This window comes from Narcine bancroftii, chromosome 7, assembly GCF_036971445.1.
Source record: "Narcine bancroftii isolate sNarBan1 chromosome 7, sNarBan1.hap1, whole genome shotgun sequence".
Lineage (NCBI taxonomy): Eukaryota > Metazoa > Chordata > Chondrichthyes > Torpediniformes > Narcinidae > Narcine > Narcine bancroftii.
The window spans coordinates 40556333-40582300 of NC_091475.1; the positions used below are offsets into that span (position 1 = coordinate 40556333).

Consider the following 25968-nt stretch of genomic DNA (forward strand, 5'->3'; position numbering starts at 1 on the left):
GAGGTATGAGTCCATTATTATGTCTTCTCACTTAGCCAAAGGAAGCAGCTTCCCAGTGTGGCAATATTTGAGTCTAGATTTTTGATGCAATGTTTGTTGCACCTTTAGCACATGTGAAAGAAGACAACTTTCTAACTCTCACACCAGTAGTAAAGTCCAGTGCAAGATTATAAAGCATGGTTGTCTCAGTGCTGCATGGAGGGTTTGAATGACGGTGTGAATGGGATAGCACAGTAGCGCAGCTTGTAGATCGGTTTGCCCTGCAGCACCAGAGACACAGGTTCAATTCTGACCTCAGATGCTGCCCATGTGGAGTTTGCATGATTTCCCAGTGACCCAGCTGGGTTTTTTTCAGGGTGCTGTGGTTTCCTTCCCCATCCCAAGATCTGTAGATTGATCGTGTAATTGACTCCAGATATTAGGTTACAGAGACATTTGTGGGGACATGGATTGCACTGTGTGACAGTATTGACTGGTTGGGCTGAAGTCTCTTTGTATGAAACAATGTATTTTCAGACATGAAACTGAAATGAAATGATGGATTATAGAAAATTCACCATGAGTCTTTTGCCCAGTGTAATGGTTCCTTCTCTCAGCCGGAGTGTGCACATTTTGAATCCCAAGCGTCAGTGTGCAAGGTCAGTTGTTCACTCCCTTTCAAAGCTAGCTAGTGGCTGCCAATTGACTCATTCTCCTTGGCCACTATGATGGAGCTGTAATTGTTAGCTCTGGTGTGTCTGAGTATGAGAGCTCTAGGTTTCTTGGTGCCTCGGAACCTGACTAGTGGTGTTCTCAGGGAGTGCCAGTGGGGCCCTCAGATTGAGTGGCTTTAGGATCTTCTCGCAACTCAGTTACAATTCACAATCCCTCAACTTGAGTGGGTGGATTCAATCAATGGCAAAGGTAAGTAACTAAGTACAGCTTTCTCCACTGGCGACCCAAATATCTCTCCCTTACAGAGGCTGTAGAATCGCAGTTTATTCTGCATTTATGGAAACTGAAATATTCTCATCCACATCTTGCCCTGTGACTGATTGGGTTTCATCTATATCAAGTCAAAACACAATGCTGGAGAAACCCAGCAAATCAAATAGTGTATTTTATATAGCAAAGATAAAGATACATAACCATCATTTCAGGCTTGAACCCTTCTTCAAGGAATGAGCAAAATGTAGACTGGCACCCAAACAAAATAGTTGGGGGAATAATAGTGGATAAGGGAGAGGGGGCAGATCAGCAAACAGGAGCGGGGAGGGGGGGAATGGCTCAGTGAATGGAGAGGGAAGGGGATGGAGAGCTGGAGGAAAGAAGACAGACAGATGAGCAAGAGAGGGAGAACAGGGAGTAGGCTAGAATAAACTGGAGAAGTCGATGTTAATGTCATCTGTTCAGAGACTGTCCACATGGAAAATTAGGTGTGGCTCCACCAATTTATGGATGGTCTTAGTTTGACAGCACAAGAAGCCATGGACAATGGAGCGCAGAATTGAAATGGTTGGCCACTGGGTGATCCTGGTCATTGATGCGGACAGGATGAAGGTGCTCAGTGAAGCGATTTCCCAGTCTGCACCTAGTAGAGAAGGTCACAACAGGAGCACTGAATACAATAGATGACTCCTACAGATTCACAAGTGAAGTGTTGCTTCTCGGCAGAACTGTTTGGAATCCCAAATGACGATGATGACGGAGATATGGGTGCAAGTGTGGGACTTCCTGTGGACACAAGAGAAGGTGCCAAGGGGTAACTAATGGGAAGGGATAAGTGTGATAAACCACTGTTGTGCCATGATTGGCTGCTGTCAGCTGGACATGCCTCCTGAGACTGATCCTACTCATGTTCCCCCTTTCTCTTTGCTTCGATCAGTCAATGAGGTTGTTGGTAGTTCTTGTCTTTAGTTAATATCAGCCTTTTATGATTATTGAGGGTACATCAGAGTGGATGAGAGAGTCACAGAGGAAATGGTCCCCATGGAAGGCAGAGAGGGGAGGAGAGATATCCAAACCATATCCAATGAACACCATTTGTCGGTTGGTCTGCACTCCTCCCCTGCCCATTCTTTCCTCCCCAGCTTTTTAATTCAGGCATCTGCCTGCTTTTTACTCATACCTCGAAGCCCAGAAACATCAGTTATATATGGTATCTTTGCCTCCTATGTACGGTGAAGGACCTGCTGGGTTCCTCCAGCATTTCTGTGGTTTTACTACAATCACAGTGTCTCAGACTTTGGCATTTTACTCATATTTGTCTATGCATTCCATACATAGTAGTTCTGCACATGCCCTCCGACATCAGATTCAGTGCATCACACATATTAGCATCGATTCTCTCACTGCCATCCTCCCACTCCCAATGATCCCAAGTGAATGATCGACACTGTTCTGGAAGTAAACCTTTTAGCCAGTAACTCTATTTAACCATTTCTTTGCACCTGCCAAATAGGAAAATTGCAAAGTCTCTTAAAAAGCACTAGATTAAAATGACCCATTAAAATTCTTAACCATCTGTGCAGCATCTAGAGTATGATCACTGACTATTGCTGAACTCACATGTTTTTTCCATCTGCAGTTATTTCTCTTTTAACAAAAGGCATCATTGCTCTGTCCTGTCCTCTCCCAGGACATTGATATTTGACCTCAGAAACATAGCCATCTGTTCCACAGACAGAGCAAATGGCAGCAATCTCTCCTACTTTTCCATCTACCTACATATCCACCATTATTACCGCTGTAATTTGTAAATGGAGCACTCTTTTTTCTGACACTTGGTTACATCCTTGCTACTTCCTCAACTGCACCCTCCCATCTCCTCACCAGTTAGCACTTGGGCATCTCTCTCTGTGCTGCTGCTTAGTTCAGAAACTAACCAAGATAGTACTTTATTCAAGACAAACATCGCTCAACAATTAGCATTGGCTGATGGAACAAAGACCTGACACACGCAAAGGTATATACATATCCAATATACAACGTACATATCTCGAATTCAAGTCCAGGTATTAGATTGCTGGGTAGCCAGTTTATGAATAAGTTATCATGTTAAATGTTCTCATGATAACATTTGCTTCCTCTGCTATTGCTGCATTTGTTTCCCCAGCTTGTGTCTTCCCCATTTCTAATCCTGTTTGATATATTTCTCCACAGTCTTTGCGGAAAAATCTTTGATTTAAAGTTTCTTGCAGCTTTTGGTGAGGGAGATATCTGCCCTTCCAGTTATCTTCTTGAAACGCCTGGCCCTGGCTCTAATATTAAGGTAATATCATCCCGTCCTAGACCTGCCCTTTAACAAGAAGAGCTTTATTCCTATCTATGCTGTTAATTCCTGTCAAGATCTGAAAAAACTCAATCCAATCACTATTTCATTTTCAACTAGTTTATGTCTTCTCTCTTAAGCATTTAACCCTTGGAATCCGGATTTTTGTTTTAATGATATTCAGGGTATGGGTGAATAAGATTTTGGCTCAGTGATGATAATATTAAAACAAATAAGATCTGTAAACGTCTTATTTGGATGGATAAGGAGAGATGTTTACTCTTATCAGGGAACCTAGAATTATTGTTTAAAAATCATTTCAGTCTGAAGTTAGACAATTTTTTGTTCACTCAAGAAGGTTGTGTCTTTGGATTTCTCTTCCTCAAAAAGATAGAGGATGCAGAATCTTTGAACATTTTCAAAGAGAGGTTAGATGGGAATGCAGAGTGAGGGGGTAATCAGATCTGTCATGATCTCATTAAAGTGCAGACTGTATGGGCTGAGGGTCCTGCTCCTAATTCATTTAGTAGTATTTACAAGTCAGCATTTGTGTACCATGGATGGAATTCCTGTAAGGATGTCCTGGGACAGAATATTTTTAATGTTTACTCATTTGCAGAATGTGACCACTGGTGGTCTGGCCAACATTTTTTATCTATCTCCAATTTCCCCTGAACTAAACAGCTTGCTGGGCCAGTAAAAGTCAACTGCATTGCTGTAGGTCTCAAATCAAATGTAGGCTAGCTGAGGAAGGGTGTCAGATTTCAATCCCCAAAGTGCATTAGTAAACCAGATGGGGTTTTAAAACAATCCAGTAGTTTCTAGACACTATCACTAACATTAGTTTTTATTGGAGATATTTTAATTACTGGAACTTAAACTCCCTAGCTGCTGTGTGAGGTTTAAAACCATGTGACTTGACCAATAGCCCACATACCTTTATAATAATTACAGTTATGGGTGAGAAACTCACAAACTTGTAATCTCTTCCACTGAGGGGATGGGCAGCAGGGGCTTGGTCCCACCATTCCCTGGAGGTTCCCGTCTAAAAATTAAAGAAGGCAGCTCTCTACCCCTTTCTCAAGGGCTGTATGCCAACGGTGCCCACTTTCTCAATCCAAGAAGTTCATTAGTTCTTCCCATTGTTCTGTTCTATATTTTCCTTTCAACGAACACGTCCCAAAATAATCTTCCCATTTATCTAATCTGCAAAGCACAGATTCCTGGTTCTCAAAGACTGAGGACTGTTTGAAATGGTGTCAGTTAAGGATTATAGATAATACCCTTATGTAGACTGTCAGTCCACGGGTCATCAGGATGAAGGGATACTTTCACATACGCTATAATTTGAGTGTCCCTGCCAGAATGAACACACCTGTACAAGCAGATTCATTGATGTCTGCTGCAGGCCTGAGATCATTTGAAGTGAATATGTTTACATTTATAGTTATCATGGTTTTTGTATTTTAACCTGATGTTTGTCCACAGAAAGGCTAGAGTCATTTTTCACTATTCTCAACTATCTTATCCACATTTGTACCTATAGATGCCATACAAGACTAGCCATGGTGTCCTTCTATGTTTTAATGTGTCTTGCCTTTCTTTTATTTATTATTTTTTTTTGGTGTGATAATAAAAAGTGATTCCGTAACAGACATCAGTTGTGTAAAGGGATAGAATGCATCTGAAATAGATGTCTTTGACATCCACAAGCAAGAACACAATGAAAACAAAAGGACCAAGGAATATGGACAAATATAAATCTAATTGAGGTTGACAATCCCTTTAACCCATCTTGCATTGAAACCCACTGTCTAATAATTTTTGACTCTCTAATTCAAATCGGCCAGATTAAGAAACCATAAATCTGACACAAAGTAAAATAAAAACTGTTTTTATCACTTCTCTCATTATAACATCATGAAGAACTTTGTCCCAAAACAGTGGCATTTGCAGCTTTCTTAATTTAATTTAGTTTCCAGAAATGTGGAGATTGGCCATCACTGACTGCTACATTCTGTCCCCATAATCTTCCTCATTTCTTGTGAACCAAGCAGGTCATAAATAGCCTTCCTTCTGCCTTATAGTTCTGTGCAGAGTGATAGGACTTTGCAAGATACATGAAAATAAATGTTCCACTCAGTTAACTATAATGAAACTGTTGCACACTGGCATATTTCACAAACATAATAAAAACATTATATATATTTTTTTACCAGGTATTAAATAATGCATAAATTTACATAAAATTTTGAAAAATTTGAAACCATTAAATAGTGAGTGTGATTTATAGACTTTATTTTAGAGTACTTATTACAATTGGTGAATAATTAATGACACCTGGAGTATTTTGCAATCTGATTTCCCACTGACAGCAATTTATATGAGTCTATAAGACTCATGAGTACAAATGTGTGTTGGCATACTGTCAAAGTATGCAGCTTAAGTCCTGCTGTCTTGATAGATTCCCTCAGACCAATGGTTATTGAATAACTAGGTTTGCTTACATATAAAAATAAAGATCAACTAATATACAATTGCAAAGGTAAACCAAGGTTACAGAATTCTGGCAGAGTAGGGAGACAGACACAATGAAGATTAGTCACAAAGGGAGTGAGACATGGATGGAGCAAATAATTGACATTTTGTCCCTTTTATCCAAATTCTCAAAGGTGGCCTTTCATTTGCTCCTCCTCACTCCAAGCCAGACTTGGAAGATACTTTGGGAAATGGTGAATGATATGTTGGAGATACAAACTCCTGATAGCCCCAGTATCCAGATTTGAGTTATCGTTGGTTACAGATCAGGATGCAGGTGCTGATTCTGACCTTGGGTTATCTCTCAGTGGAGGCCCAACACTTTTTACTGTTTCATGGGGTGTAGATGGGTTCTGTAGAGCCGGGTGCCTCAGAACACTGAAAGATTTCCTCCTAAGGCTTTCATCTTCCTGGGCAATTCTGCCTGGACGGTTGTTTCTATGAATTATTTAACACTGATATTGCATGCAATTCAGAGAAATGAGGTCAGATATTGCAAGGACATTTCCTCCATGGAATCATTGTCTATTACTGCCCATGCCTGCATTTTTTTGACCAAAATAGATTTTATTTACAATGAATTATTTACAAAGGAAAACCGTTTAAAGTCTCTTCCCACCCTTAGTTTGTTGTCAAAGGTGTTGGTCTTGAAAAACTTTTCAATGAAGGATAGGTGGTGTGGCAAAATCCAGCTGACTGTGACATTGTGCGACAATGGGGTCAGGCCCATCCTTCACAACACCTGGGACAGGTGGAATCTCAGCACGTAATGGCACTTGGTACCCTTGTACTTGAGTTCCATGCATAGTCTGATGCAGCCACACATGAAGGTGGCCATCAGGATTAGGGCCACATTGAGTAGGCCCTTACCCCATTGTCTGGTGACTTTAGAAGGGAGAGGGGGAAGATAAGTTAGAGAGAAAAGTACAGGAGTAGGTAAAGAGGAGAAGGACCTGGTGGAACCAGACATATGCCTGGAATGATTGACATCAACATGAATTTGCTCCCCATTTCCTTTTCCATTCTTCAGGTCTGCTTGATTATTCAGAGATTATGTTACAAGCAGTTGCAAAGCCAAGAAGTTCCCATCCTAGAAGTTCTTGACTGCCCTAAAAGGTGTATTGAATTGACACAGCATAAGCAGCCCACACCCATTGTTATATGCAGCTGTCTGCCAAAATTGAGGCCCAATGTTTCTCTATTGTAGAGCAGCATTTGAAAGCTGTTGGGCTATGGATTGCAGGCAGGGAGGATAGAGAGTATAGGGAGGATAGGGAAAAGGTTTTGAGCAAAGTCCTTGGCATGAAATAGGCCGAGTCAACCCTGCTGAGACAGAATAGATTGGGTTGGTTCAGGACCTCAAGGGTTGTGGACATGACTGGGTAGAGAGCAATGGGCTGCAGCAAGTAGCGCTACTGCCTCAGATTGTGGAGCAATGTCCATGGAGTTTACAATGTTGACCCTGGTTGACTTTCTCCCAGCTGCTCTAGTTTCCTCCCATAATTCCAAAGAGATGTTGTTTGGACAGTAAATTAGTCCTACTGTTTGAAGAATCAAAGTGTAGTTAATAGTGATCAGACAGAATAAAATACAGGAAAATAAGTTAGGTGATAGGGTTGATGGGATCACTGATGCTGGCAAGGATCTGGGGCCTCCTCCTATAATGTAAAAATATAAAATTTATAATTTAAGTTTTAATTTCTGAATTCATATAATGCTACATGATCTGTATGTGGTGCACATATATGGGGTGATATCATGTTTTTTTACTGCATGCTGTTCAGAACCTATGCTCAAAGACATCACCAAATACAAGAACCCTGGCAACAAGCGTCTGCAAATATACAGTACTCCATTTAACTGCAGTATATTGAGACACATTAAGCACAGAATGTTCTAGAGTTATTAAGGTTGGGTGCCAAGTTCTGAGCTGATTTCCTTTGTCCTGGTGCTAAGAGTAATTTAATGATTCAAGAAGTGGGGTGGTGGTGGTGGTTTGAAAGAGGAAAGTTTGATAAGGGGATTAAAGAGGTATAAATGCTATAGATGTTCTGGCCCCAAGAATTTGTAATCTGGGCAACAACTATATTTAAAATTTGTCATAAGAGTCAAAGTTTTACGGTACAGAACCAGACAATTCAAGTTGTCTACCCAAGCTAACCTCTTCTGCCTGCATTTGGCCTATGTATCCCTCAAAATCTTTCCTGTCCATGAACCTAAGTGCCATTTTAAACATCACAATTTGCTGCTCTATTCTTGAGCCCTATACAGTATATTAGTTTAATGGGAAGATGCATGTTGCAAAAAGGACAAGGACCGTTCTTTCCCTCTCTATTCTTCTGCGTGATGCCTCTTTGCAGTGCGGCAAACAAGTTCCTTGCTTCCACTCTTCCAGCAACGCTGCTTTGGTTGACTGCCAGGAAATGGACAATAAAGACTAGGTGACAATCTTCATCCAAATTTCTTTTCCTATGCAGTTTTAAGGGTGTAGAATGGTGTCCTGGAGGTACTTGTAGACTTTGAGGGTGGTTGACAATTGGGCCATACATAATAGGGAGAGATGCCAGTCTGTGTGATTTATGGAATCTGGGTGGATTTTGAGCATTTACTTGCCAAACTCCTAAGGCTGGGACAAAGACTGAGCAATCAATATCCATTCTTGGACTTGAACTCCAAATTCACACTGGCACTTGTGCTGTACTTAAGCAGTGTAGTACTGTTGCAAAATCTCCCCACCTCCTTTTAAGATACTTCTTAAAACCTCTTTTTACAAAATCTTAATCACTTGTCCAAACGTCGTCTTTCACTTGGTATCAAATTTTGTCTGAGAATCAACCTGTTACATCTATTCAGAAGTTTTATACTATTAAAGTCACTCTAAAGATCCTGTTATTTTATCTCTCCCTTATTTCCATCCTTGGTGCTGTTGCACTATGTTGTGGTCCAAAGCTTTACGCAACTTTTTTAACCATAGAAACTGTGTTACCTAAAGAAAAATCCATATACTGAACCATCAATTTAAAAACAAATATGTCAAATTTTGAAAATAGATAATTAATAGAAATACTGCTGCAGCTCATCCATGACATGGCATTATTTTCAAAATGAAAGGATGGCAAACACTTCTTGGTGGGTTTTTCATTAAAGATTTGTATTGTCCAATTATTTCAATGAGAATGGCAATTAATGTAAGCAATCCTTAGAAAGTAGTGAACACTTGAGATTGACCAAAGATTAAATCAAGTTCCAAATATCACAATTTATGATGGAAAAAAATGGAGCAATTACTAATCATAATCTGTATTTTTGAAGACAACTACAAATACATGGTGAAACACTCCTAACTGAAGAGTGAGCAAATAGATCTATGGGGACAACTATTGAAGGTGATTGCTCGGTTCAAGCAGGATAGGTAAATTGACAATAGTGCAAATGCATTGGAGGAAGAAGCTCTATTGAGAGGTCACAAATGAGTACACACACACATACCCACTGACCAACGGACTGATCCACCCACCCTTCCCCCACCACCCCTGCCAGAGAGTACTAATGGCAAACAATGCAACCCTAGAGAGCTATACCCCAGAAACTAGGACACCCCAACTGCAGCAATTGAGCTACCATGTGGATGCACGTGTACATGCACATATGAAGGATGAGATTCAAGCCACTGTCGACTTGTTTAGTGAGAGTTTAGGCAAAATAAAGTGATCTAACAACCTGCCCCACGATTCAACACCAGCTTCTACCAAGAAAGATTAACAGCAAGACCCCAGAAAGATGGACCACTTCTCATTTCCCAAAATACATCTTTCAGTGAAGGTGGACATCGATGAAGAAATTAATAATTTCCTTTAATGGGCCAGCACTCTCATTTAGCTACATTGTGGGGTCCATGGTGCTTGTAATTATTTGATGAATTGGAGATTTTCAGAAATGGAGCAGTTTACAGAGGTAGGGAAAGGAGCTTCATTTGGGAACTATTGTAAGTCAGAACGACCAGATGCAAAGTGAATGGGGCGTCGAGCAGGTTTGGACACATATATAAGAGTTTTGGATTTCGCCAAGATTAGAAAATAAAGCCAGCTCGTTGTTTGGACAAAGGTATGAGGGGTTCATCAAAAGATGAAGTTATGGAATTGGAAACAAGTGATCTTGGCCTGGTACATGGCCCGACTCTCAAGTTGAGATTAAATATGAGATCATGAACATTTCAGACAAATATGGGCCAAACTGGCCAGTTTCTGTGCTGTAACTGGTTATATACTGATACATTTCAGACAAATACTAGGGAGTAGAATAGATTTGTATTGGGTGGAAGATTGTATTGTATTGTATTGGGTGGTCTATAGAGAAGCAATGAGACAATTTAGAGTTAGTGTAGGTAGTGAGGTAGTAGTGGCAATTGCTTACCACATGCAACTGCATTGGAGGAGGACTTTGTATACAGATGTTACAAATGAGTAAAGGAGTGAATAGTTACCTTGGTTACAGTCAGGCAAAATATTTGTAGTGACTTTAAAAAGGTGCTGTTTGGGGACTGTGGAAGATTGGTATGAGTATGGGAGTTAATTGTCAAACACACAAGTACAATGTACAGATACACCAAAATTCTAACTTGCTGCAGTCACACAGGTATGCAAGATACACCAACTACTATAGCAGAAATTCAATTACCACTATATGTCATTAGAAGATCGGACTGAAGGCATTCAAATAATTTGCTTTAGAAAGGGTGATGTCTGTTGACATAGTAGCCAGGATGGAGAACTGGGTGCTCAGCCTTCCTGAAGGAAATGGGATTTGAAGGAACAATGGCACGTAGACGTGACTGACCACATGGCGGGAGGTGGGTTTTCAGACTCTTCAAGAGCATCATTGGTGTCAATGGAGAGGTCAAGTGGGCCAGACTTCTGGGAAGATCTCTCTTGCAGCCACTGGATCATTCTGGGCTAGTTAAGGGGCAACAAGTCTCAGCGCTGGACTGAAATGTCGGTCAGAGCCACAAAGCCAGGTCAGTAAGGAGCTCAAGCATTTTTAGTTGCTGGAAAGAAAGTGACCAGCCACAAGAAACCAGCAAATCCTCTTGTCAGCAGCAAATTTAAAAAGAAATAGTTGTGCAGCATTGCCTGGTTTACCTTCCCTTGCACAGACAAGACACACTCCACATTCCAATGTGCTTTTTTTGGGGAGGTTTCCTTCAAAGCAAAAAAGTTTTGCTGATAACTTTGTTTCCAGAAATAAAGGAAGAGTCCAAGGGGGTGGAAAAGATGGATTTGTCAGAGGGAAGAGCAGCAGAAGGTTCCCCCTTCTTTAGGATTGGTTCCCGCAAGCGAACATATTAATAATTAATTACCTCACAGAGGGAGAAAAAAAGTTTTATGCAAATCTCCGCACCGACAGGGAGGGAGGGAGGCCACGAAACGATCCTGGCCCGACAGCGACCCAACATGGAGGAGCAGGGGTAAAGAGCCATGAGAGCGGCGTCGGGCGCCTGGCGAGCGCTGTGTGCAGCCTCGGGAGCCGGCGTTTCGGGGCAAGGTGCGTAGGGGCAGCGGCGATGCCGAGGAGGAGGCTGAGCGGCGAGCTGCCCCTGCCCAACGGCTGGGAGGAAGCCCGGGACTTCGACGGCAGGGTCTTCTACATCGACCACAACACCCGGCAGACGAGCTGGATCGACCCGCGGGACAGGTAGAGCCCGGCGGCGAGGGGGCGTTGGCCCACGCGCACCCCGCCCGTCACGAGCGGCGGGGAGGGGGGAGGGGGGGACACGCGCGGTGGCCAGGGCCGGGCCGGGCCGGAGGAGCTCCTGGACGCGCACCGCGGATCGGCTCGCACTGACACCTCGCAGGCTTGTCAGCCCCGGCCGCTGTCTTCTCCAGTCACACTTCCAGCCCGGTCTTGGGTTCTCACCCCCTTCTTCGGTGCATCGCCCTCCCTCCCTCTCCACTTTAAGGCCAGTGATTAGTGAACTCCACCCCCCCCAACCCCTTCCCCAACTTTAACAACGGAAAAAAAAGTTTTTCTCTTCCCCGTTGGAAATTACAAGTTATCGGGCTGTCCGTCCGGCCACTCACTGTTGGTTATTGTTTGACCTTTTTCCTCTTCTCCATTCCCCGCCCAAATAGAGGAAATTCCACATCCTGCTATTTAATGTGTCTATTTATTCCCCTGAACTTTCTGCTGTTCATCACCGACGGCCAAATGCCTGGGAACAGCCTTTGAGCTGTGAGAGCCCACACTCAAAAGTCAGGCAGGTCCGTCCGTTCACTGGAAAGTTTGGGATCGAAACCCTTGGAGCGACTGACTTTTCCTCCCCGCGGGCGGGGGGGGGGGGGGGGGGCTGTGCAGAGATTTCCTGCCGTCATCCAACCTTCGGGGGGCTGTCTGGAAGATTCCTGTTATCTGTTTAGGTGCAGGAACCACTCCTGGTGGGATGGGGGGCATTCATGGGCGAAGGCAAGAGAAACACTGAACGGGGACGACTTGGAAGCACTGGCAACCTTCCAGCAGATGTTTTCATATCAGTTTAAAAAAAAATGGTGTGAACTTGACAGTGTTTTACTGGAATGGTATATTATAAAAAGTTACAAATAAAAATAAAGAATTTCCATTCATGTGCTCATACCTCTTCTCTCTTAAAAGTGCATCATATTTTTTCATTGCTTTTGTTGCACGGATCATAGGAGTTTAGTATTTAAAGACAGGTCCTACAAAATATTTAACTAAGGCTTTGATTTTATTTTAAACACAAGTGCTGCATATACATTCGTGCCTGCATTTCCTACATTGTAGAACTTGGTATTGGTAGCGAAGTGCCTTGACATGACTTCATTTTATGGAAACAGAGAATATAACTTATTTGAAAATGATTCTACAATTTGCATCATCAGGTAGCAGCTCGGTTTGGTGGAAATTGAGGATATGGTGTCCAGTGAATGCCAAGAGTACAATCTGAGAAATGGCTTTTAAATTTGAACCCTGTGAGAAGAAGTTGTCCTTGCTCCTCTCTTGCAAAGGCCTAATTAATTGTAGTTAACAGTTGCAGACGGACTTGGAAATAAATGGGGATTTTAGTTGATGGACTTTTTGGATGAAAGTTTTCTGAAGTAAATGCAGCTTTATCGATTCATCTGCACCCTTTGGTAGCTAATGTTATGTGTCAGTCATTATTAACTATAATCCATTCGAGTTACAAACAAATTAGATCACTAACTTGCATGAATTTAGAAACTATTCCCTGCGACTTTTAAAAAATTAGACTTGTTCACATGCCAATATCAATGATATATTTCAGTCATTCTCAGCCTTTTCTTTGGCTATGACCCTTTCAGGACTCTGCTCAAAGTTTATGGGCCTCCTACCCTGTGAAGCAGTCAAGTTTTGGTTTTTATCCTACTTCTTTCCTACCGACTACATAAAACATGTTTGTTACTTGAGCTGAAAAGAAAACCAGGTTTTTACTTATATGTGCAGATTCCCTGGATTTGGGGGGGGAGGGGGTGTGGGTGACTGTTGAGCCCCCATTGTCTGATATTTTGTAGCAGACATTCGAACATCTCTCAGACTCATCACCCTGATTTTTTATTTTAAAAACGGAGTCCCTATTTAGCAATTTAAACATAATACCTCAATCAAGTTTTTTGACCTCTTTTAATCTTGAACATCACAATTATATAAATATATCTATCCTGTGTACTTCAAGTTTGTGTTATATAATTAGAAATGAATTGGATGATTCTGCAAAATGTTGGCAATGTGCAATACATAACACAAATGTAATTCATGTGAGTGTGTTGCTTGTGCATTGAATTGTATCAAATGACATTAAATTATTTTGTGAGTTTGGCTCTCCTGACCAGAGATAAATGACTTGCATATTATTTCCAGTATTTATAATTTATATTATAATTTATAATGAATCATGAATTTTCAAGATGTGTTAATAAACATATTGAAGTGTTTCCATGATGTGTTAATAAATGGAATGACAAATTTTCAGGATGTGTATTTATGAAGGCTGTTGCAGTCAGAGGTCTTGGTCATAAGTGGTACTGGATGAATTCAGGAAAGGATGTGTGGATCTATTGGGCTGGGAGCATTATAATAAAGACATTGAAGGGGCATCAGTGACAGGGCCATGGCTGTTCCGAGTGTTTGGCTGGGGCAGAAGCAAGCAGTGGTTCAGCCTTATCAGGGTGGGGTGATGTGTGCACTCTGGAGGCTGGTGCTAAACCTGGGACTTGATTGGTTTGTAGGAAACAACGGGTTCTAGGAGCAGAGAGGATGAGGAAACAGGCTTTGGTGCTGGCCAGGAAGGAAAGCAGTTAACCAAGCAGTAGGGTCAAACCCTCCAAAACAGTTGATGTGGGGGCCAGTGTGCCAGCTGGGCATTGCCCTGGTTCTTGATCTGATTGGCTCCAACTGACCATGCAGCTGGCAAGATCACACATGCACCAGTCAGCCAACCCTGAGGGGGACCCCACTCTGTGGGGCACATTCATGCATGCAGCAGACTTTCAAAACCAGAGGTCTCTCTTGCTCCTTTGCGCTGTAATTTGGAAGTGAACAATAGTATTATCGAGGAAGATTTAGTTCAGAATTGTCCTTGATGACTTTGTGGGGTAAAAGCACAATGTGGAGTGGCCTTTCTGTGTCACTTTGGCAGCTGGGCCCTGAAGGTTGAAGCAGAAAGGCCAAGCACAAAGAAGATGTCATTTGCCTTCCTTTGCAGCTTCCAGTCACTGTTGCTTTTTGAGCAATTTTTTGCATACTTCTCAGAATATAGGTTCCTCAAACACAAACAATTGCCTGTGAGAAGCATTAACCACAGCTTTAAACACTTGCTTTACAAATAGTTTTCCTAATTTGCAACGTATAAACAGCAGATGCTGATGAGTGTTCACTGGTTACTAAGCAACTGGATGTATAGTATCTGATGTCATGGTTGCCTGTGCGTGAAGTAAAGTGCGCATTTAAATGCAAGGCTTTGGTGTTTTTGAGTCCATTGGCTCACATTGACAGCTGCTTGTCTGGCCCTAGGATACAGATGTCACTACAATAGGCTAGTGTCAACATTTACAATGATCATAAACAGGTCAGTAAAGGAAAATTTGAACAAAAGAAGGCCATTCAGGCCTTCTTCAGAAACCTGATCCCCCCGCGACAAAGTTGTGTATCAGTGACGGTGAATTTGATTCTGCTTTAACTAATCCAGTTGAAGAAATTTCAAAATTGTTCTGTGCCTTACAATAGAAATACCCTTTCACAAATTCTTGAGTAGCAGTGACTCAAGACATCTTGAATGGAATAATGCAATGTGTCTTTCTTAGTTGTGCTCCTCATGTCCCCTGCCTGTGCATTTCTCTTTCCATGGTCCTCTTGCTCTTTGGTATAATATTACAGAAACAATTTGAAAGTTAGATATTCATTTCAATCTGTTGCAGTTAGTCGCTCTAACAGAACATTCCGAATCTACTAAATATCATGTTTAGTAAATTTGTTTTCATTGAAATAAAGGAAAAAAGCTACCCGGCATTTACTCTCTGTTTTGATTTTCTTCCTTACCATATAATCATATAACCGTTTACAGCACGGAAACAGGCCATGTCGGCCCTTCAAGTTCCATTGCAAATATTGTGCATTTCCATGCAGCCCTGACATGGTCACCTGATGGTCTGCTGTCCTGCTCTATTATCATGCACCCCAATCTTTTAATGATTGTTATTTATATTGCTTTTGCTATTTCTGTATATGAATACCTTTCTTTCATTGTGCGCGATTCAGCTAGTATCTTTGCAGATTTTAATCAAGACTTTTTTGTGGATTATGCAACCTTAGTTCAGAAATCTAGCATCAGATCGGAGTGAATGCCTAAACAAACCTTTTGTCAGAATCTTCCTTTTTAAAGGGAAAAATAAATGTTTTAAAAAGGGGATTTTGCAAACTAAACGGTTAACACATAGCTAGTTATTTTACTTCTGTTGTTGATTGTGATCGGAGCTCTGCACCCAGTGTGGAATTATGATCCCTGCTTTTGTGTTTAGCACTTAGGACATCCTGGGCAAATTGTGGTTGTATTTTGGCTAATCTGCTTTTTAAATATGTTTATCCATGAAGGAGACACTTGATAAAGACCAAGTCTTTATTGCAAATGGCACTCATTGCAGGCAAACCTGGTCTTCTGGCTATTTGGGTTATGGACATTCACCTTCACAGAATTTTACAAATAATGCCCAGATATTTGAGATTCAGAAAAAATTTCACTCTCACGTAATTTGTTATTTTTTTTGGCGGGGGAGGGAGTAAATAAATAAACTTCCATTCTTCTCAACTTGTATTATCCAAAATCCTCAGTGATCCAACATTTTCTTGGACTCAGAAGTGATGTCTGTTTAGCTTCAGAAAAATCAGAAATCCTCATTTATCCAAAAGATTTTGATGCCGAGTGATGTAATTTTGCCTCTAAAATTTTTTGGATAAATGAAGATATCCAAAACAATCAGAAATCCTCAGTTATCCAAAATTTTTCGGAGCCAAACTGATGTCACAGGTTGAAAAATGTTTTTGGAATTTTGGAAAATCCTCTGAGCAAAATTTCAAGTTTTTTGTATTGGATTTCTCTTATTTTTTTCAGGTTTTTTTTTGTAAGAATTAAACATTATTTCATGCTTACAAAGCCTTCCCTTGTGGTTGTTGTTGTTGCTTGAACACTGTTATAAGAGATTTGCTGTTGCTACTGGGCTGTTTTTTTTAAAAAAAAATTACTAGTTATCCAAAAATATAGTTTATCTGAAATGGGCCCAGTCCTGACTATTTCAGATAATTTGAGTGGTACTCTACTTTAAATTCAGATTTGGGTCATTATTTCGGAGTGCAAATTCCAACCCCTTCCCTGCTATTACATTGGGTTCGACAGTTATTTTATGAATGGGCTTCGAGTACTGCACCTGAAGAGTGAGATTCAAAGCACCTCTCGTGCCTACTTGCATGAGCTGTGGCCAGTGCAGCTTAGAAAATAAGACACGGCACATTTATACAGTTCAATGGACTTCTTAAGCTTCCTCTATGATTGATGAAGTTTCATTTTAACCTATAACTTTAGTGGGAAGGGTCAACTGTATTAAGATGAATATATTCCCAAGAATGCAATCTTTTCCAAACATTACCTATTTTAGTACCTCAAAATTTTATTCAAGAATTGAATAAATATGAAAGGGAATTCATTTGGAAAGGTAAAATGTCAAGAGTTTCTATAGAGAAGTTAACATGGAAATATGAATTGAGAGGTCTACAGCTTCCTAATTTAAAAAAAATATTATCGAGTGGCACAAATTAGATTTCTTGCTGCTTTTTTAAAAATGAAAAAATCAGCATAGGTTAATATCTTCTTTGGCTTGGCTTCGCGGACGAAGATTTATGGAGGGGTAATGTCCAAGTCAGCTGCAGGCTCGTTTGTGGCTGACAAGTCCGATGCGGGACAGGCAGACACGTTTGCAGCGGTTGCAAGGGAAAATTGGTGGGTTGGGATTGGGTGTTGGGTTTTTCCTCCTTTGTCTTTTGTCAGTGAGGTGGGCTCTGCGGTCTTCTTCAAAGGGGGTTGCTGCCCGCCGAACTGTGAGGCGCCAAGTTGCACGGTTTGAGGCGATATCAGCCCACTGGCGGTGGTCAATGTGGCAGTCACCAAGAGATTTCTTTAGGCAATCTTTGTACCTCTTCTTTGGTGCACCTCTGTCACAGAGGACATGATAGGTTAATATAGAACTGAATAAAATAGGAGAGAGAAAAGCAGAAGATTTTGTATGCAAGTAGGAATCAAAATTGATGGTTGGTAATAAGGATACACCATTATTGAAACATCTGATAAATATTTTGAATAAAATAAATGATGAGATTGGTGAAAGAGGGTCTATATCACCTAAAATGCCTTTGATTTAAAATCCTCATATATTTTTCAAAGGGAAATTAATTTCTGGATAGTTGGTTTTGTAAAGGGATTATAAATGTTAAATATTGGTTTGAAAAGGGTCAATTAATGTCATTTGAGCAATTGATAAATATGGCACAACTCAAGACACCCTTTTTTTGCTGTTTTCAATTAAGAGCATATTTGAGGGATAAGTTAGGACCAACCATGTTGTTGCCTGGTTGTACAGAAGTATAACCTTATTAGGAGAGGAATTGTTAAAAAAAGTTTACTTCTATGATATATTCTTTATTACAAGTAGGATATCCCAAACAAGGAATTCATAAGGTGGGAAACCGATCTGAATATTGTAATTGATGGGCAAATATGGGCAGATTTATGTAGGGAGTGTATGACCAATACTATTAGTGTAAGATATAGATTAGTTCAGTACAATTTTTAACATCAGTTATATCTTACATCACAGAAATTGAAAAGATTGAAATCAGATTTATTGAATCAATGCTTTAGGTGTGGTGCATTCAACTTGGTCTTGTCCTAACGTAAAGCCCTTTGGGCAGATTTATGACATTTTCTTGGAACTAGTTACAGGAATTGTTTTCCCGCAAAGTCTGGATTTATTTTTATTAGGAAACATTGAAGGAACAAGACCTAAATTAAAACTATCAATACCCCATTGGAATTTGTTAAATTAGCGCTGGCGAGGAAATGTATTGCAGCCACTTGGAAATCTGATATCTTTAGGTATGCCAAGATGGCATGCAGAAATTCAAACTTGTATTCCTTTGGAAAAATATTACAAATAGCTTGAGAAATGAATGCCTCGTTTTTGCAAATTTGATGCCTGTATGCCCAAATATTAGGATTTAATTTGTAATAACATCCTCTCTATGCTTCTAGACTTGCATGAGTCTCCTCTGAATTGTAATGAAGAATATGTATGTGATAGATAAATAGATAGTGTGTGTTAGACAACATCTCTCTGTGCAATCCTTAAAATTTATTTTCTTTTTCTATGTTTATATAGCTATATGCCTTGTATATTAACTGTTCTGGACGGGGGGGGGGGGTGGGGGGAATGGTGAATACCATCATGTATGTAATTTTTGTTGATTACTGCATGTATGGGAAAAATTTTAAATAAAATATTAAAAAAGATGAAGTTTCACTTTTAGAGTCATGGAAATGAACAGCAGCGAATGGGCCCATTGAGTTTACACTATCAACAATATCACTGTGTTTCTGTCCTGCCCAGTGAGCTGGATGTGGCTTTTCTAGCAAGTTGGCAGGACCCTCTGCCTGTTCAAATTAGGATTTAATGGCTGACTGCATGCCCATTGCAAGTTTCTTTGTCCAAATGTTCCTGACTGCATTCAAGAAAACCAAGACTATGTATGACCTGTTGAAGAGACTAAAAAAGCAATTTAATTGATAAGGCAAACTTATAAGAATGTATGAATATAAATGAGAAGCCAGGAAGATCAGAAGTACTTATTTTACCAAATAAAAGTTTACTTTGTTTCAATGAGTACAAATTTGCTGCTGCCCTAAAATAATATTCCTATGTCTTTAAATGGACAGAGTCCAAAATGTAACCAACCCAACCAGTACTGAATTCTGTAGCTCAGGCATTCCAAGTATCTTTATGTTGGGTGGCAAAATTGAAACCGTAGCAGTCTAAATCTCCTGTGTTCAGTGCCAGTGAAGTTAAGAACACCAGAGAATGCCTTCTGTGCATTGTCAATGTCCAATAGTTAATTGCTTTCAACCTGAGAATGAAGGGACATACTGTAATCAGTTCTGTCTGTCTGTGAATGCAGTACCTTGAAAGGAATCTGTTGGATATCGATTAAGTATTCAGCATGGTTTTGAGCATCAGACTCCCCGATCTACATTGGATTGCGTCCAATTAGTGTCATGTGATGTCGATATATTTGAGAGATGATTGTTTATGCGATCTTTTGTACTCTTGCCACATTTTTATTTTAGTAAGGGAGTACTTGGATATGTTTGTTCCTGCCTTAGCTGGAGAAATAAGGACTTGCTGTTATGTTGCATCTTTTTTGATTCTAGGGCATTCCAAAAAGATTTGTATGCAAATATTCTTCCTTGTTAGGCTAATTTAATTTTATTTAAACATTTTCCCATACATGCAGTAATCAAAATTCATATAATTATACAAGTTTCAAAAGAAACAAATATTACCTACATGATGGTATTCACCCCTGCCCCAACCCCCTCCTCCACGAACAGTTAATATACAAAGTATATGTAAACATAGAAAAGGAAGAAAATAAATTTTATAGCTTTTGAATTAAAATGCTGATGACACTGAAGTAGCGAGGTCATCATGTCACCAAATGTCAGCTTTGGAATGATTTTGCTTTTGCAGTATAGCGAGGGCTAAACTTGCTGCCTGTGATAACTGCACAGAAACTGGCAACAGTAACTAGAGCTGGGTTTAAGTTTTCCAGGAGCTGCTGTCAGTGACACCAAACCACTGTTTTACAGCTGCCTTCACAAGGCTGTGATCTAATGAGAACCATGTACTTGCAAACTGTTTTCTCCATTTGAAGCAAAGAATGTCGAACATTTAGTTTGCATAATGATTAACATCTGAAGATTTACAAAAAGATAGTTTTATATATGTGGATTGTTAAAATATTTCAAAATGCAATGGGTTTCAAAACATTTTTTCTTGAAAAAAATTCATGCTTTCTCTTTTGTCTAAAGAGTTATCAAGCATAGAACGTGCTCTTCAGCCCAACTAGTTCATGCCAACCATTTGGCATTCTGGGCTGAACCCATTTGCCCGCATTTGGTCCATAACCCTCTAATCCTTTCCTATCCATAAATTAGTCCAAACGTTTTTTGAATGTTATTGTGCCCACTTCCACAGTTTCTTTCTACACCATCTAATGCAATCCATTTCACAAGTATATTTTATGTGGGTTGTGGAGCAAGCAGAAAATAACCTTGCATTTGTTTTTCTAATCTGATATTTGATTATTAAATGATGTAACTTAAATGATAGTTGTTGTCAAAATATGTTTTGATCTGAAAACATGATTTAGTACTTTATTTTTTTAAAACTTTCTAACACTGTTGGGAGAGCCATGACCTAATTAAATGGCATTTATGGCCCTGGAGGCTAAATGCTTTGATAAAACATTGGCACAGTTAGTGTAGTAATTAGCGCAAAACAGTTTCAGCATCTAAGGAGCTTGTACGTTCTCACCGTGTCTGCGTAGGTTTCCTCCAGGCTCTCTGGTTTTCTCCCACCCTTCAAAACTATACGGAGGTTGTAGGTTAATTGAGTGTAATTGGGACGGCACTGACTCTGTGGTAGAAGGGCCTGTTACCGTGTTGTATCTCAAAAATTTAAATTTAAAACCTGGTGCCACAGGGTTCTGCTAATCCTTGTCAGTGTAATCCACTTAAGGTATTTTGTGGGTAAGCTAACATTGCAAACTTTTTGTAAAATTTCAGGGCATTTTTAAAATGTTTTTAATGTTGCAAGACTGAACGGTTTTAGCTGAAAATTAGTGTGGTTTAAGGAGTTCTAGATTATATTCTATATGTTATTTTTGCATTTGTAGTTGTACACATCAGTGAAGCACTCAAATCGTAATTCCCAGCTGCCAAAATACGCTGTGTCACAACTGCATTAAGTTTTCTGGGACCACCTGCTCTTGGACCATGTCTAACTCTTCATGTTTGTGCACATTTTGTCAGATAAGTGCAACAGTGGAATGACATTCAAAGGGCCTTTTATGGCCTGAATGTGCCGGAGTGTTTTGTACCCAGAGAAATATTTTCAGAGTGCAGTGGCAGTTATAGTGTTAAAAAATCTGGTCATGAATTAGTGCAATATGTTCCCCAACATCTGCAGGCTTTTTGTTTACCTAGTCATCAGTTAGTTCACTTGAGTAGCTGCAATGTGCTAATGACCAGATGGTGATTAAGAGGGAATAACTTTATGAATGATACATTAGAGACACAGGAGACTGTAAATCCTGGAATTTGGAGCAACAAGCACACTCAGCAGGTCGAGCACCATCAGTGGGAGAAAAAGAATGGCCGACATTTCGGGCTGGAAGTATTCTAGTCTGAAGAAATGATCATCCTTTCGCTCCCACTGATGCTCCTCAACTCGCTGAATTCCTCCACAGAGTGTTTGTTGGATGGTAGACTGTTCGGATTTGGACGAAGGTGGATGCTAAATTGTTCACCGATCAATAAGACTTTTTTACTTTTATGTATTTGGAGTGCACTGTCATTTTCTCTAAATCCATTTTTCTTCTCTAGACCTCCACGTTGGAATACCTTGCTTCCGCCTACTTTATCCTCCTCATTTCAACCTTATCTGTGTGTGCAAGTTGTGCATTCAAAAGTCCAAGGTGAGCATAGTGAGTGGACTCTTGTGAATGGTTGTGGTACAGGAATACTTGCAAATCTTTGGGGATATTATACATCTTCAGGGGGGCACTGGAAACATTCTGATCACCCTGTAATATCTTAGCATGGAAGAACTCCATATTGAGTCTGTTGCTTAGTATGTGGATTATGTGGTCTGCTCATTGAAGTCAGTGTTGTGTAATTAGGACTCCTCTATTGTTTCTACAGTTGAATAGGTTTTGTTCCTTGAAGGAGGCTTCTGAACATGAGAGATGAAGTTGCAGATCTTGGACAATGGTTCCTTTCTGTCAAATTTTAGATCTTCAGCAGGGGTGCTTTCTGCACCCAAAGCCATGTTTTTCATTGCTGCAAGTTGTGGCCATTAAGTCTTTTTGCCAGTGGGGTTATGACAAAATCCTGCTCCAAGCCAGTGAGGTCAGATATGGGGTTGTTAGTGTTGGTGTGTTCCCTCCTTCCAGAGACTGCATAACCCATTTTGGAGGGAATGCTGATTTGCGTTGGCATACAGGGAGGGAAGTGAGCTGCTGCACGAGAAGAAAAGAGAATTTGGAAAGGGTTGGTGCCATAAAAGGGGCAGTGGGCTTGAGAGCGAAGAGCCAGAGAAAATGAAGGGGAAGAGATCAGATGGGAGGGTGCTTGAGAGAGGGAGCATGTGCAGTGTTTGAGGGAGATAACAGAGAGGTGAGGGGGCACACTGATAGACTCTGCAACAGGGTCAAGAATGAAAGAAAGATTCTGAGAGAGGACCAAGAGTTTTGATGCATGCCTGTACTATGCGTTAATACTCATGCAACAAACTGCAGTCTGCAGTCAACTTTTAGCTCCTTGCCAGGAGCGAGCTTGACTGGCATTCCAGTGACTCTCCTTGTGGGATAGGAATGACTCTCGCCCCCCCCCCCCCCCCCCCCTCCACGTGCACCCTAAAATACACAAGCATGTTGGGGCAATTTGCTGATGCTCTCCAACTCTTATGGACAAGGAGGATTTCTATTTCGAATTTGGAAAAATATCCTGGCCCACATCCCAGACAGTAAGAGACTAATTCTCCTGGGCTGCTTGATTACCAGGGTCATGCCAGTCCTTTCGGTCATAGGCATATAACTTTATAGCATGGACACTGCAATTTTTTTGAATGAGACTGTTTAGTTCCCTGTGAAGCGTTGTCAAATTGTGCAAAGTCATGAGCCATGGTCATGGATTCATGGGGAACTGAATCAGTCCTGTTTAGATTAAATCCTGGCCATTGGTCAAGAGTCTCCCAACCTTCTGGGTTGAATTTCTTCCAGAGACTTGCATTCATGCATCATTGAATATGAAGTGAAATTGATTGCAGTTAAAGTTTCCATGATATTGTTGCTGTGCAATTAATACTTTGTATATATATTTTCTTCTGTTTGTAAAGATTCAAGGGTTTAAACAAGGCCATTTCAGGATGGAAAACGGATTAGGAATGCTGAGAATCTGGCATAAAAGTGGACTTTGGGAAATCTGAAAATGGAACTGCTCTTTAGTTAGCATCTGTGAAAAGGAAGATCATGGTCCTGGTCTGCTTCATCATTGTGGCCAGCTTTTCCTTTCCCAGCTGCTTTATATTTGCATTATTTCTGTGTCTGCTTCAGAGTTTTTGTACTTTATGAAATAGAAACATATTTCAGCATAAATGTAGAGTGCATCACTCCAGATTGTAATGGGTGAACCGAATATTGGACTTGTAAAGCAATGGTTGGGAAGCAGTGTATTTACTGGAAAGTGGGAGCTATTAAGCTGTTTGCAATCACCAGATTACTGTTACAGGAGGTAAGTATTGCTGTGACCAACAAATTTTATCACTTCTGATTGGAACCCGTGTCATGGAGTCATAACACAGAAATGGCTCCTTTGGCCCAACTCGACCATGCCGATCTACACTGATTCTGTTTGCCTACATTCAACATGTATCCTTCTACTTCCTTCCCATCAAAGTACCTAGCTAAATGCCTTTTAATTGTAGCTGTTTCCATCACCTCTTCTGGCTGCTTGTTCCTGAGATCACCTTTAAGTTTCTCCACTCATTGTAAACCTACGTTGTCTAATTCTAGATTCCCCTATCCTGTGGAAATGGTTATGACGATTCTGTCTATGCCTCTTAATCTTAGACCGATACAAAGTCACCCCACTTGCACTTCATTGAGAACAGACCCAGCCTATTTAGTCTCTCCCTGCATCCTTGTGAATCTCATCTGCATGCTCTCTAATGTTACCATATCCCCATTTGGTGTGATGACCAGAGCTGGGCACAATATTTCATCTGCAGCCTGAGTGATAATTTATACAACTGTTACCGGACATTTCAACTCTTATACTCAATAACCTCGACAATGAAGGCAAGCATGCCTACTGCCTTCTTCACTGTCCTATCCAACTGTTTTGCCAGGCTACTGACCACCATTATGCCAACCATTTATAGGAGCTCTATCGAGGCTGCCTCACGGTGTGGTACTGTTGCTGCAGAGAAATGGATTGGAGGTCAATCCATAGGACCATAAGAATGGTGGAGAGGATTACTTGAGTCTCCCTTCCCCCCCACCGCTCTCCTGACTTGATCTACCAGGATCGTTGTTTGAAGAGGGCCTGCAAAATCATTGAGAGCCCTTTTAACCCTGCACCACAGCATCTTTCAGCTGCTCCCATCATGAGGCAGCAGCACCAGCTGAGGAACAACTTCTTCCCAAGGGCAGTGAGACTGCTGAATGAGCGAAGGAACTATTCACACTAGCCATCTGTGACTCATATTCATGAAGCAAAATCGATTTAGTTGCAAGGATGAAATACTTGTCCTACATATGTATTGTTTGTCTGTTTGTGTATTATGTCTGGTTTCATGTCAGCATGTTTTGTACCGAGAACCAGACGTCGCTATTTCATAGATGACAATAAAGTTGACTTCATGTCCCTGCCGTTTACTATATATGTTCTTCCAGTATTTGAGGTCCAAAACCTTGTACTTGTTTGGATTAAATTCCACGCCTACCTCTTCTCCATCCAACTTCCCACTGATCTCAGTATCTCTGTATCCTTATTCAGCCTTCTTTGCTATCTGCAACTCCACCGATCTTTGTATTGTTGACAAAAAAATTTGCTAATCCAACTATCAATATTCTCATCTAAGCCATTTATATTTATAAATGACAACCAATAAAGGTCTCATCACTGATACCTCTGGAAAACTATTGGCTACAAACTTCTCCCTTTTACCACTGTGCTCTGCTTCCTCCCACCAAGCCCATTTTGGATCCAGTTTGCCAATGTACTTCAGATCCCATACGTTTTAACCTGTGTACTAACTTGTCAAATGCTATACTAAAGTATATTTATGCAATATCTGCCTCTTTGGCTTCATTAATTTTCTTAGTTACCACCTCAAACAAAAAGGAATTATTTTCCTCTTGCTATACATCAAGCAAATTAGCTACTAGATATCCTGTAACTTCAGAGATTGACCAAAGAGGCCAATTCACCTTCTGAAGCTCTACAGGAAAGCACTAAATAAACAAGTCTTTATACAAAGCTCTCTTTTAATAATTCCCAGACCTGCAAAGCATATTCTTCATAGTTTATTTTTGTGCTTTTATCTGTATCAACAGAAATGTAGTTACTCGGATAAGTAGAAATGGGGTGAGCAGTGATTGGATCACCACGTAACTCTTGGGAAAGGTGGTGTGTTGAGTTGGAGTTGTGGCGGAGAATCTTGTGTCTGGACTGCAATTTCTCCTGTTCTACTGAACCGCTGGAATGGAAATGAATATTTAAAAAAAAAAGGTGGTGGAAATCAGAAATAAAACCAAAATCCTTGAAA

The 25968-nt window shown here is 40.5% G+C and overlaps 2 protein-coding genes across 6 annotated transcripts in view; one reads left to right on the top strand and one right to left on the bottom strand.

Moving 5' to 3' along the window:
* The window catches only part of LOC138738806 (putative claudin-24), an 82012-nt gene that overhangs the window by 19566 nt on the left and 36478 nt on the right, over nucleotides 1–25968 (bottom strand). The window contains exon 1 of one of the 4 annotated variants that reach the window (XM_069889764.1): nucleotides 11145–11495. The exons of 2 other annotated variants lie outside the window; for them this stretch is intronic. The gene's annotated coding sequence lies outside the window, so the exon portion shown is untranslated. Of the gene's footprint in view, nucleotides 1–11144; nucleotides 11496–25968 lie in introns of those variants that run through there. One more of the 4 variants, XM_069889766.1, reaches the window with a different exon arrangement.
* wwc3 (WWC family member 3) overlaps nucleotides 11161–25968 on the top strand; it is a 180362-nt gene continuing 165554 nt past the window's right edge. The window contains exon 1 of one of the 2 annotated variants that reach the window (XM_069889744.1): nucleotides 11161–11479. In XM_069889744.1, coding sequence (XP_069745845.1) covers nucleotides 11349–11479 — 131 coding nt within the window. In that variant the 5' untranslated portion in view covers nucleotides 11161–11348. The remainder of the gene's footprint in view (nucleotides 11480–25968) is intronic. The other variant, XM_069889745.1, reaches the window with a different exon arrangement.